Raw genomic sequence first — 14,066 nt, 5'->3', positions numbered from 1 at the left:
TCGGCCAAGGGACGCAGGAGACCTGCATGGTTGAGCAGGGAGCTTCAGAAAAAGCTCAAGTGGAAGAAGGAAGTTTATAATAAGTGGAAGAAGGGACTGACCCCTTGGGAGGATTACAAGAATGCCACCAGAGCGTGCAGGGATGAAACAAGGAAAGCCAAGGCCGCCTTGGAATTAGACCTGGCTAGGGACATCAAGCACAACAAAAAGAGCTTCTACAAGTATATTGGAAGCAAAAGGAAGACCAGAGAAGTTGTAGGCCCACTGCTGAATGAGGCAGGAGTCATGGTGACGGAGGATGTGGAGAAGGCAGAGTTACTGAATGCCTTCTTTGCTTCGGTCTTTTCTGCTCGGCCCAGCCCTCAGGAGTCCCAGGCATTGAATAAAGTAACAGGGAAAGAAGACGACTTCCCTTGGGTTGAGGAGGAGCGAGTGAGGGACCAATTAGATCATCTAGATATTCACAAGTCCATGGGCCCTGATGGGATGCACCCGAGAGTGCTGAGGGAGCTGGCAGAAGTCATTGCTGGGCCGCTCTCCATCATCTTTGAAAAGTCCTGGAGAACAGGCGAGGTGCCTGGGGACTGGAGGAAAGCCAATGTCACTCCAGTCTTCAAGAAAGGCAAGAAGGAGGAGCCGGGGAACTACAGGCCGGTCAGCCTCACCTCCATCCCTGGAAAGATGATGGAACAGCTCGTTCTGGGTGTCATCTCAAGGCACGTGGAGGAAAGGAAAGCTATCAGAAGTACTCAGCATGGATTCACCAAGGGGAAATCATGTCTGACTAATCTGATAGCCTTCTACGATGGCATGACTAGATGGATAGATGAGGGGAGGGCGGTAGATGTGGTCTACCTTGACTTAAGCAAGGCGTTTGACACGGTCTCCCACAGCATCCTCATAGGGAAGCTTAGGAAGTGTGGGTTAGATGAATGGACAGTGGGGTGGATAGAAAACTGGTTGAAAGATAGAGCTCAGAGGGTTGTGATTAGGGGCACAGAGTCTAGTTGGAGACCAGTGACGAGTGGTGTTCCCCAGGGGTCAGTACTGGGTCCAGTCCTCTTCAACATATTCATCAATGACCTGGATGAGGGGATAGAGTGCGCCCTCAGCAAGTTTGCTGATGACACCAAGCTGGGTGCGGTGGCTGACACACCGGAAGGCTGTGCCGCCATACAGAGAGACCTGGACAGGTTGGAGATCTGGGCAGAGAGAAACCTTATGAAGTTCAACAAGGGCAAGTGTAGGGTGCTGCACCTGGGAAGGAACAACCCCATGCACCAGTACAGGTTGGGTGCTGACCTGCTGGAGAGCAGCTCTGTGGAAAGAGACCTGGGAGTCCTGGTGGACAACAGGATGACCATGAGTCAGCAATGTGCCCTTGTGGCCAAGAAGGCCAATGGCATCCTGGGGTGCATCAAGAAGAGTGTGGCCAGCAGGTTGAGGGAGGTCATCCTCCCCCTCTACTCTGCCTTGGTGAGGCCGCACCTGGAGTACTGTGTCCAGTTCTGGGCTCCCCGGTTCAAGAGGGACAGGGAACTGCTGGAAAGGGTGCAGCAGAGGGCTACAAAGATGATTGGGGGACTGGAACACCTCTCTTATGAGGAAAGGCTGAGGGATTTGGGTCTCTTCAGTCTGGAAAAAAGACGTCTGAGGGGTGACCTTATCAACGCTTATAAATACTTAAAGGGTGGGTGTCAGGAGGATGGGGCCAGGCTCTTTTCAGTGGTGCCCGGGGACAGGACAAGAGGCAATGGGCACAAACTTGAACATAGGAAGTTCCACCTAAACATGAGGAGGAACTTCTTTACCCTGAGGGTGACAGAGCACTGGAACAGGCTGCCCAGAGAGGTGGTGGAGTCTCCAACTCTGGAGACATTCAAAACCCGCCTGGACATGTTCCTGTGTAACCTGCTCTAGGTGACCCTGCTCTGGCAGGGGGGTTGGACTAGATGATCTCCAGAGGTCCCTTCCAACCCTATGATTCTATGATTCTATGATTCTATGTTGTAACTTCATGCAATGAGAGAGGTATGGTCCCAGGAGTATGTGGCACTCTACATTTTGATTTACGTTAGCTTCCTGCAAGGTGCTGTTTAGCATGCAAAGTACTAGTTATGAGTCTAAAATGACTGAATGGCAAGGTATTCATTCATATAAAAGACTTTTTCTTTGGGGCATAGTACCATTCAATGAAGGTATGTAAGCTGGAAACTCATTCAGATATTGGAATGTAGACAGAAGGCAGAATGTTGTCTGAGAGAGCCTGGAACTGGTAGTCGCAAATCTTCCTGCTTCAAAGTGGGCTGCATCTCGGTATATTTGTTTCCTGAGAAGTGAGAGGGAGCATGCTAGTAGGAGCTCATAAATATCACAATGCACAGTAGCTGGTTGGTTAGAATATACATTAAGTGCTGGGCGAAGAGCTTTTTTAGAAGTAGACTGTTTTATAACGGTATTTTAAATGTTTCATGGAAAGCCTAAAGCAAAAGATAGCATTTTTTTTATTTAATCAGGATATTTATTTGTTGAAATAAATGAATAATTCATTCACTTGCTATCTTGGTTGTATGTCTCCTTTCTGTGGATCGTTGTCAGGATGTACTTCAAATGGATATTTTTAGAGAGCAATGTTGGTCTTGTGGAATAATTGAAGCATAGCAGTAGGTGAGTTATATGTCCCTGTAGTTGGCCATTGGACTTTTTGAATGTCAGTTTTTATAGTAATTTTGTTACTTGAAAACATGCCGTGATGATTAAGTGTTCACATCTTTTATCCTAGAAAATCAGTTGCCATCTTTGCCTTGATCAGTCAGGAATACTGCAAGCCTTACTATGTTGTGTTCAGCTGTCTCCATGCTATACATAAAACAAACACAGGGTAATTTTTCCATCTGACCTTCCTTCAGTCTGGTTTTGTCTCTACTTTTGTTAATGCAGATCAGGTAGTATAACTCAAAGGAGTCTAAATGCACGCCTTCTCAATATGTTTATGGGTATTTGTCTGATTATTTGTGTGTTTATTTTGACAGTAACTTGTGTGCACATATGTTTGTGTATTTATTTGCATGCCTGCATGTACTTATTAAACTGCCTTCCAGAGCTTGCTTCTAAAATGTTAGAACTGGTTCTCAAAATTGTACAATTACTTTGCTTTAAAAGACTTGTGGCAAATATATAAAAGTGAAAAAATAAGTGCAATCCAATAGTGGTTTAGTATAGAGTGGTCTTAATGAACAGGTTGATTAAATAATAAAAAACAAGTATTTCACTAACAAAAAAATCAGCAGAACACGTTTGAATAGTTATATGTTTTACAGCATATTTAATTATAAAAATATCTAATATGAAATAAATATTTCGGAAAATTTATCTATAAAAACATCCTAGAACTAAAGCAAAATGACACAAAAAGAGCAGAGGAAAACATTTTTCATTGCAGTATATTGGCATAAGTTAACTGACTTCAGCTGATTATTTTAATTGACGTTTAACAAACTTCTTCATCTCCAAGCAAATCAAACCACCCTCTGAGATACTTAAAAATAGAGTTAATGGCTTAACTTCATGCATCAGAGCATGAAAATGTTGTTCTGGATGCTTTAAGTACATAGGCAGAAGTATATGTAAAAAAGGAGTCTACTTGTATACCCTTGATACAAGGGTTACCTTATTTTGCACTGATAGAGTGATGATAATCTAAACAGCTTGAGAGTACGACCCTTAGCTTGAAAGCTCCATGTGCCAGGATATCTACAGACAAGACATTTTCCATGAGGATTTTCCAAGCTTGTCAAAAAATGTAAGATGATGTTGGGATATTTCTAAAAAATTCAAAGAAATGGATCCTGAAACAACCCTTCCCAGAAACTGTGTACTGTTATAATCCAAGTTTGAGCAATTTAATCAATAAGAGTCACTTGATATTCTAGTTTAGTTTATTCAGGGTTGCAATGACTTCATAACATTTGATGGCAATAAATTAAATAATAATGGACATGTGAAAACAAACTAGATACTCCCTTGACTTGTAAACAGTTCGTGACATACACGTTTCTATAGAAAAAACATTGCTGAAATTCTAGATAGTACAGTTACTGATGTAGTAATTCTCTAATTTAAACATAATTTTTCAGTATAAATAAAATTCCAAAACAGATGAAAAATGGTGCCCTCACTTGATTGTTTGCACCAGTTTCATACACAAATAGATTGGATTATGCTGTGAATAGATAAAAAACTGATATAAAACCACAATACTAGAATAGCATTACCAGGCTTATTATGTAAAGACTCATCCCTGTTTACCCTGACTTTCAAATGTCAGGTGTGTTGTTGAGTACTTAACCTACATGCAAAGATACTGCCATGGGATATGCCAGTCATGGCTTGGTTTCCACAAAGTCACTAGCCAAATGTCTGACAAGAGCTGTAGCTGCATGTAGGCTTTAGCACATGCAAATTAAGCTCATTTTTGGAAGCAAGTGAAGAAGATTCACCTGAGTTTTTCTCATTCCTGTGATAGATATGTTATATTTTAACATATTTTCTAATGGTACTCCCTCTTTTTCATAGAGATGCAGGGCAGAAATCTGGGTCACGGGTCTTTTCCTACTATTAGCTAACCTTCCTGTCATTCCCCTATTGAATGACCCTGCTGAAGCCATCTCCCAGCAGAGGTTATTAGTATTTTTTGTTAGCATTTTCCTGTATCTTTATACTAGTGTCATTAATGAAAACATTAAATCTCATCTATCCCTGAGCTGGTTATTAAGGAATCCGCTTTGGATTGCTGGTGCTCTTTTCAGCTTTCCCTACTATATTTTGCCTTTTTTGTACTGATGAGGTTTAGTTGTCTCCCTCTTAAATAAGATTTTCCTGTTAACCAGTGCTAGATGAATTTGCTTTACCACACTTCCTTTTTCATTAATATTACTTTTTACTTTGATTAGCTTCATATCTAAAATGGAAGAATTAAGACAGAGGAAAATTAAAAAGCACTTCAAAACACTATGAACTAGGTGTATTTCAGTGATTAGATTAAAGGTATAAAGATATGTTCAACCAAACTTGAGACTTAAATGAAATTAAATTTTTACGGAATAAATCAGTGACATACAGGAACATAATCATAAAAACCTACCTGACACATAGGATAAATAAAATGTAAAGATAAGAATTGAAAATGCCTTTTTCAAGCTGCATTTTCACCCATAACTCAAGAAAAATTATAATATGTTTTCCAACTGTTTCTTTTTCCTTACAGTACTTGGGGTGTATAGAAGTCTTACGCTCAATGAGATCTCTTGACTTCAATACTAGAACACAGATTGCAAGGTAAGGCCTGTACAAGTATGGTTTTTAAAAATTCTGAATTGCGTCCCCAGAGTGGAAAGGCCGGGAAAATGGCAAAACACGTAGTAAATAATTTTTTAATACTTTAAATCCACTTTCAAATTTTGCTTTTACAAAGTACGTCTCTCACCTGGTATTAATATAGCTCCAACAGGGCTTAAGGGGTATTTTCTTCATGGTCTTTTGATGTCCCAGGAACTGCTTTAGAAAATTTTTGCCTGTTTGTTATGCCAAATAAGACACTTATCTGGGTACCAATTTTGTGACATTTAAGCCAACGAGAATTAGAATATGCTTAAAATCTACAATGCATTTGTTAAAATTAGTCTAGGGAGTTGGTTTGTAGCCACATGTTTATAGGTTTTCATAGTAATTTCTTATGAAAAGATGTCAGATTACAAACTGGCTGTACAAAGGATATAAATGAAAATATATCACCACAATGATACCAGAGACAAATGAAAGAATGTTGTCTTTTCCAGATTGGATGTAAGAAACAGTAAGCTTGTATTAGGTTCTTACTGGAATTGTTTTAAACTTGTCGTGGTATTTTTGTATGAGCGGTAGGTACATCACTACAGCACTCTATTAAGAAGTATCCATGAATCATTTTTTTTCTAGGAGACCATTTTCTGAGAACTATAGGAAATAGTTTTTTGCAGACATTTTCACTTGAAAAGCTGAGCTCATTGATTTCAGAGAACTGTAGCACTGACATCTTCTAGCAACTGGAGACCACATTTTCAAATTGTGGTACTGAAATAAGGAAGTAATCCTTTCTAAAGGAACACATATAAAGTGACATAACTGGACATCGTGCTAGAATTTCACCTCTTTGAGGCATTTTACAATTGCTGATAATCTATCATAAACTATTTGTCATACTGTAGACAGCTAAGTATTTATTTTATTAAAAGAGAAAAATTACTTAGTTTTAGGCTTGGATGCCGATGGTATGGTCTATATGCATTGACTTTGAGTTACAATTGCATAGAGCAGCTTTGAATTAGACCCCTCGAGTCCTCACAAAATGTTAATCATTAATTTGTGAAGCTACTGTGTTCATGAGGGGCATAAAAGCACAGGACAGGTAAATGACAGAATTCTGTTTTTCAGGCAATGTAGACTATTTGAGACATTTGAGAATTTTACTACTGCACTTTTTTAAACTCATTGTGTACATTTCTGTGGTATTTGCAGCAGTGACATTTTAAAATGACTTCAAGTCTGCTTCAGACTTGTAGTTCCAATGCCGGCAGCACCTTTGTGTTTACCCCTTGGAAGTTAAATAATACTAAACCTATGAAACAGTTGTGATAGTTACTGGGTTTGTATTGTCTATTGAAAGGTGAACTGAATTCGGCTTTATTTTTCTGCACAGTGTCTTTCACTATATGTCTTCATTGGAATACCCTTGCACTTTTCTCATTATCTAGCTTAAAGGCACAACTCTGCCATTAATATGTAAGCTTATTTGCCAATGTAAAGCAAAGTGGTCTGCACAAAGCATCTTTGTCTTATAGTTCTTTCAATACAAAAATGATTCTTGTCGTTTACTGTGAAACAGACTTGGAATTATGTTTTCTTCTGTTGAAGTTATAGCATATTTGGCTACATGGTGAGCATTTTCTTGGCTCGTCTTCCTCTTACCACATCCAGAGCACAGGATCTTCCTGTTTTGCTTGTTATTTTGCATTTGCAATTTTCTGTTTTTCATAAAAATGAGGACTCATTAACTCCTCATTCTCATTATGTAGTTCCTGATCTAAAACTTTTTTGAAAGTAGGAGCTTATAGGTGACTTCTGAATCAAGATCTAGCATGTTAACCTGCGTTTCATGAGTTCATCTGGCTCTAGAAATCCCCATGACATGTCTTAAGTACGTACCCACAGGAAGCAGTCTGCCATGCTTTGTTGTGTAGCATTTCACATACAAGCCTATTCTTTATTAAGAAAATATTATTAAGGAATTATTAAAATTCACATTTGCTGATTAACTTGCTCATGTGCGTTAAGAAACATAACACAGGCCTCAAGGTATGTACTGAAGGCTGAGGTTCTGATATTACAGGCACTGATTTCCTCTTAATAAGACACCTGGCACCAAACGGTCTGTGCAGCCCTTTGATTACAAATAAAATAAAAGTACCTAAAGTTACATTTATGTCTACTGTGTCATACATTTGTACTTAGTTATGTCCCTTGGTGATTTCTCTGCAGCCTGGCGTTACTAAGAAAACTGTCCTTGTAACCTGACAGCTTATGATGGAGTGTGTCTGAGGCTTGGGTCTCTAGATCTAGTAATGTTATTGGTGACTGCTGCAACTGAGGAACCTAGATACATAACTGCAGTAAAAGCTTTTATGTGTATGGCGCTCTGTAAACTTCTCTGTGCTATTTCCCATAACTTGAAAAACAGATGTCAAGGCAACTCTGATCCCTTTCTGACCCATAAATTGATAAATCAATCCTACTGCATGCATGACATCTGTTTAATCTGTTATTTTTTCCAAGATCTTGCAAAACCAGTCATAGAAGAAAGTGATCCATCTTGGGCCCATATGGCTTCTGGTATTATGCAGTATTTACTAAGTAAAATTTAAAAATAGTTAGAGAAGATGAGCTAAGTTACCTGATTCAGTGTGGAGGTATGGATGCATCTCTTCCTAATAAGCACACATTGTGCTTGACACATACATTACTCTTTTTCTAGCACTGAATCACATCCCTGTCCCTGCCTGCTTTCTTTCGCTTTCTTTTCCTCCATTTGGAGAGCTCAAGCATAGGAAGTCTGCCTTTTTTCTGTCTTCTGGTTATTGCGTATGTCACTTCATGTCTCTGCTAGCCTTGAGGAGGAACAAAACCCCAAAGTAGAGATGAGCATCACCAATTCCTAGAAGAAAAAGTCTCCTGTGGCTCAGTCATGGGAGGGTGAGATGTGTAGTCTCTGCCTCTACTGCAAACATTGGGTATTATTTTGGAGAAACCATTAGTCCCAGTCACAGACAACTGTGTAATTAAATGAATTAGTTCTTGTAGAGGGCACTTAAATCATTAAGTGGACATTTAGAAATTACTTTAAAAATGACAAATGAAGAACTGTGATTTCAACTCCAGGAACTGGACTGAAGCCGCTGTGTAAACAGTTTGGTCAGCAATCTTCCTTCTGTGTCATGGTTGTGTGAAAAAACAACCTGTGCCATCTAATGCTGTTGTACCCGGCTTGTGACTTGTTTTTGTTTTGCTTTTTCCCATTTTGTAAATTAAAATGTAAAAACTTGCAGAAATATATTTATCTTCTTGTTAAAACAGCGAGTAAGCACTTTCACTTGTCATAGTCTTAATCGGATGTTAGGAACCTTGCTGGTGCCTGACACAAGGTATTGTTGTCCTAATTTTGGATCTGATTTGAGGAAAAACGAACAGCTATGTACAATTTATAACAGATTTTTCCCTTTATCATTACACATTTGAAGTCTCAAGATTCTTTCATACAGGTGAAAAAGGAGAATTAGAGTAGTGTTAATCAGTTTTATTGTATTTATTCTTTTGTGTAATGAATGTAATGTCATGTGAATTCTTGAGCAAATAAATAGATGCGCAAGCTAAGGGTCAGAAATTATGCATAATGATAAATAAAAGCCAGCTGAATCCACATGTTGCATCATTAATTATCCAGTAATAATTCTTCTCACACATGTGAAGTCAAGATGACTTTCTTGGGCAGCAAGATGAACAGAAGCATTTCATTTTCAACGTAGCAAAGGAACAGGAGAACTAGCAGGAAAGACTACTGAGCTAACTGCGGGTGGCAAGCGGTCCTAAATTCATCTGAAACCTACCATCATCGTTACAGAAAATGGGCACTCTTAAGCTTGTGTGGCCAGGCCTTTTGTGCCCTCAGGCTGTTTATTAATAAATAAATAAATAAGGTAAAATTCTTTTGCAACATGTGCAGTGTTTGCAGTTCATATAATATGTTTGTATGCTTATTGTTAAATCTGTTATAGTGTAATGAGTCTTCGCTTCTGTGTTTTATGCATGAGTGTAGTTATGCACTGGACTGAATTAGAATAATATTGCATGCACTATTTGTTGTACAGCAGTGTCTGGGCTACAAGGCTGCATGTTCCTTGGTATCTAATTGAATGTAATCAGTTTACTGCATGCAGCTTCAGAAAGTCACACCTCCCCATCCTGAGTAAAACATTATATTGCATGCTGTGCTAATAGCAAGTAGATCAGAGGACCAAAATACTTTGTATCAGCAGTGGACCCGAATCCAAACTCTGATCCCAATGCTCTCCAGGAACTCTGTTGGGCTGAACAATTTGAAAGAGATTCCTAATTTTGGGCCTGAACTTTATTAATTGTGAAAACCAAACCCATTTATACCAATATCCCAAGCTTCTGGATGGGAGATGATGGAAATCCAGATTTTGGAGCTGGGTTCAAGTCCAGTGCTAAGTAATATGAATGAAGTTCAGTTGATGTAGTTTTTCTTTCAACCGTACCTGTATTCTTTGCAGAAATTTACTGTCAGCAAGTATCAATGAAAAAAGGATGGAAGACATTGAAAAGGAAGAGTGTTTCCTCTGTGATTTTTAAAGGTGGATAGGTAACGTGTTATCTGCAGTGAATTCTGTATTCAGTCTCCTCCTTAACATGCTCTCTTGCTTGGAAGGTGAGTGTGGTTCACCCCTGCTTTCTGCTATGTGGACTCTGGACGGGTGGTAGTGCTTAGGGGATGGTGCTTAGGGAATTGCAGAACACGAATACCTGCACAACAGTCTGGGTACACAGCTGCATATGAACAAGTATCCTCTTTCCTTGTGCACAGTTACTTCAGGGCCAAAGCTCTGGGAAGCACAGAGTGCTGACTACTGCTCTGTTCACCAGGAAGCAGGATTTCCAAAAGTGGATGGTGACATCCTTATAATTAATACAGCACATCTCTAAGTGTGGCAATGACAGCTTTTGTGCCTGATACTGTCAGGGAATAATTTACATTTGCTAGTTTAGCTGTCATTAGCACAGAAATGGGTCAGAATAAATAGGGTTTTGTATGTTTAACATTGAAATGTTTCATTTTCAATGTAATATTAGTGGGGAAAATGTTAGCTAGTATTTGGATTAATCTGACTAATGTATGTTACTGCAAAGCCTGAGCAAGAATAACTAATTGAGGTCCCCTATTCACTTGCCTTTGTGAGAAATCAAAGAGCCTGTCAAGGGGTAGGGAAGGTGAAGAGTTGAAAGCAAAATGGTCAGGGAAGCAGTTACGGCTATAGCTGTACGCTGGGTTTTCAGAAAACTGGTGACTCCACTTGGTTGGAGCAGGAAAGACTGAGAAGCAGGAGGACTGAGGCAGCGTGGTCTTAACATGTTTTAATCACAATGCAAAGTGAACAACTGCCTAGCACTTTGGAAACAGAGACACTCTCAAGTTCTTCTGCTAATAGCACCTAGCAGTTTGATTACATAGAGAAATGAAGGTGTAAGGAATTTGAGTGTCTTTTGTATGATATGCCCAGTCATACCAGACAGTTCATCACCACTGAACAGTCATTTTGGCAAATATGACTTGTATATTTATAAAATATACTTTACATATAAAATATACAAAATATAAAATAGGGTTATTTGAAAGGGCAGTGTTAGAACTTCAGTCCTCTAATAAAAAAGAGGTTTTGGAAGATCTCTATCTCCAAAGTCCTGCTTTGGACATGAAGCCAATTAGAGGTTAGAGAAAAATATTTGTTAGACTAAATTTTTTTTATTTTACTTTTGTAAGGTTTCCTGTGCCTTTCTTTGAAATACCTGCAACGGGCTACTTTTTGAGAGAGAAGATACTATAGTAAATGACCTGAGGCTGGACACAGTTTGGAGGTTACTATGATTCTGACTTAGCAACAGAAGACAGTTTTAATTTCTCTCTCTCTATCTCCCTGATCACTGCTAGAATAAACAGCTAGAGACCAGGCTGAGTGTAAAACAGCCTGAAGGTTAAAAAAGATGTTAAAGAATTGGAGCTGCCTAACAGATCTAAACCTCTGAGTAAAATTTTCTTTATTTCTTTTTGTATCATTGACCCTGATCTTGACAGATGGAGCGTTGTGCAGAAGGCAGGCTTTTGTACGTGTGCATTCAACATCAAGGTTTTGTATACCCCCACTTTATGTTCATAATAGCTGTAACCAATGTTTTAAGAGGTTTCCGCTTTGAAAGGTACCCCAAATTTTGGACCAAAATTGTCAGAGTCTAAATAATGGTTAATTGCAGATATATATGACTGTGTTCTCATCAGTGAAAGAGCAGCTATATGCCTCTTTGGCATTGCCTGTTGGTGGCGTACATTTGTCGTAGCTGTAAGGAAAGAATTGATCTCTTTGCTCCAGTTTTATGAGTGCAGGCAGAGCAAAGAGATATATCTAAATTCGTTGTGCTACTGGATAAACAGTTTCACTCTACATGTCTAAAACTAAGACCATTTTTCGGAACTGCTGTATTAGAAAAAGGCATCAAGATCAGGTAGACTTCCCTGTTACTGATGAAAGAAACAGAGTTTCTGAAACTTACTTGCATGTTACAAGAGAAGGTAGAGATTGTACTGAAATTGCCTCAAATATTCCTTGAAGTTAGATCATCTATAAATACTGAGAACAGACCTGCCATAGAGCATACCAATAGATAAGAAGATTCTTTGGCAGTAAAAGTGAAAGAGTCCTCTCAAGTGCACTGACTTCTGTTAACAGATTGATGTAAGTCTTGCACTGAAGATGCATGAGTGTAAGAATAACAACCGTTGGATAGATTGCATACTACATACCTAATAGCCTGTGGTACTCTATGTCTAACAGTTGCCGAAGCCAATTTTATATTGTTTTACTATATAAAGTTTATTCAATAAACCAAAAATGAAGTTGGCCAGCTTTCTTTCATTTTCTGCTTGTAGATTTTCTACATGTGAAAAAACTCCATTTCAAGAAACTAGGAGCTAAGGGGAAGAAAAGGAGGAGTCATCGTCTCCTTGCTCTGCGAGTGTCAACAGCTTGCATGCTGCATCTGCTGATGTTGCCTTATTCCACAAACCTTTTCTTCCAGGCTTTCTGTCACTTGTGTGGTCAGGACAGGCTTCACTTCAGTCAGACTGCTGTGACAAATATGACCGAGACATTGCTCAGTCTCTGTGCCACTTTGTGAGGAGGGTCCCCTGCAGGGGTACTCCTGGCACAGTACCCTGAATTTGTGGCAGTAGGCACATCCACACCACATGGTTAGCCTTCCCTTCCTATCCATACTCTGTGTTCTGTTTCCCTTAGCTATTTCTCCAGCTTTATATCTTCCAGACATTGTCAATTTGCCAGTTGGCATTTAAAGTTCTGTAAACCGGAATATACTGGTTTAGTCTTCAGAGCTTGTGAATGTCCCCTGTGCATGTGCTTCTTCAGACAGCACATGCTCATTTTGCCTGTTTTGCAAATGAACAAATAATATTTCAATTATTAAACTGATTTCTAAAAAAGTATTTTTGGTCTCGGTTTTTTTTCTTTTTCAGAAGCAAGTTATTTTTACATTTGGTATGGACTTTGTTTCTCCTCAGCAAATACTGGTACAACATGTGGCAATGATTTATGAATTATAAAAAAAAATTTAAAAATGGCAGGAATATAATACTGTTAAAAAGTAACTGGGAGCCTTCTGTACAGTTCTTCTAGTTATGTCATGCTTTCATTTAAAAGTCCATCTTTTGATGTCTGCTTTTTTAAGCTCTGAAGCCCTGTGCTTTGCAGGTGGTAAAGATAAACTTGGAAACTGTAGAATACTAGAAGATATTAACAAGAGAATATTGGTAGTTTTCAATTCTCGTCATACAAAATATTTCAGACTAAAAACTACTCACAGTTTCTTGTCTCAATATTTGAGATGGCTATACTTTTTCCAAATATGTTGACAAAATCTGTGTGATTTGTGTGTGCCTGTCATTTCCCATTTCAACTCATTGAAATATGAGTTCCAAAATTCTGGTTTTTAATCAATTAAATCGTATTAATTGAAAACAGCAAAACCAAAACCTATCATCACAGCCAAAGAAATCTTTGAAACCACAAGAAGGGAGGGTATTTTCATGTGATGGTGTTTCACAGGGGAACAGATTTGAGCTTCCTGAGTGGGCTACTTTGTGTAACAGTCAGAGTAAAATCTGACTAAAGCTATGAAAAATATCAGGACACTAGCCTTTTTAATGGCAATGTCTTTTTTTTTCTGTCTCAGAGAGATGTCATGTTGCTTTAAAGCAGAATAGGTCAGCCTCAGAAAATGCATATTTGTAATTTTTCACTGGATAAATTTGCATGCTGAAATTATATTCAAAATACACAACATGTTTTGTGCCAAGAAAATGACTCCACAGTATGACCATCTGCAAAGCAGAAAATACTCTTGGACAGATTTGGAACTCAGCATGTGGTCCCTACTGCAGACAGCGGAGTAGCTAATTTTACAAGAGATCAAGATAACTCTACTGGTATTTATCTGAGCCTAGCTAAAGAAACAGCATGTGGCTTAGAAAGGTGTAATGTGTGTCTATGTGGAATAACTTTCCTATTGGAAAGGATGCAAATGTAGTCACATCCAAATTTTCCAAACTCTGTGCAACTGTTTAGCCAAGCAGATATGTCCAGAACATCTGCTTTTGCCTTCCTTGGACA

General features: G+C 38.8%; 1 protein-coding gene across 5 annotated transcripts in view; it reads left to right on the top strand.

Moving 5' to 3' along the window:
• SHC3 (SHC adaptor protein 3) overlaps positions 1–14,066 on the top strand; it is a 65,949-nt gene that overhangs the window by 18,041 nt on the left and 33,842 nt on the right. For all 5 annotated transcript variants that reach the window (XM_074569393.1, XM_074569391.1, XM_074569392.1 and 2 more), the window contains one exon: positions 5,267–5,337. In XM_074569393.1, coding sequence (XP_074425494.1) covers positions 5,267–5,337 — 71 coding nt within the window. The remainder of the gene's footprint in view (positions 1–5,266; positions 5,338–14,066) is intronic.

The sequence above is a fragment of the Larus michahellis genome, chromosome Z (assembly GCF_964199755.1).
Source record: "Larus michahellis chromosome Z, bLarMic1.1, whole genome shotgun sequence".
Taxonomy (NCBI): Eukaryota; Metazoa; Chordata; class Aves; order Charadriiformes; family Laridae; genus Larus; species Larus michahellis.
This window is presented reverse-complemented; position numbering and strand designations above follow the sequence as displayed.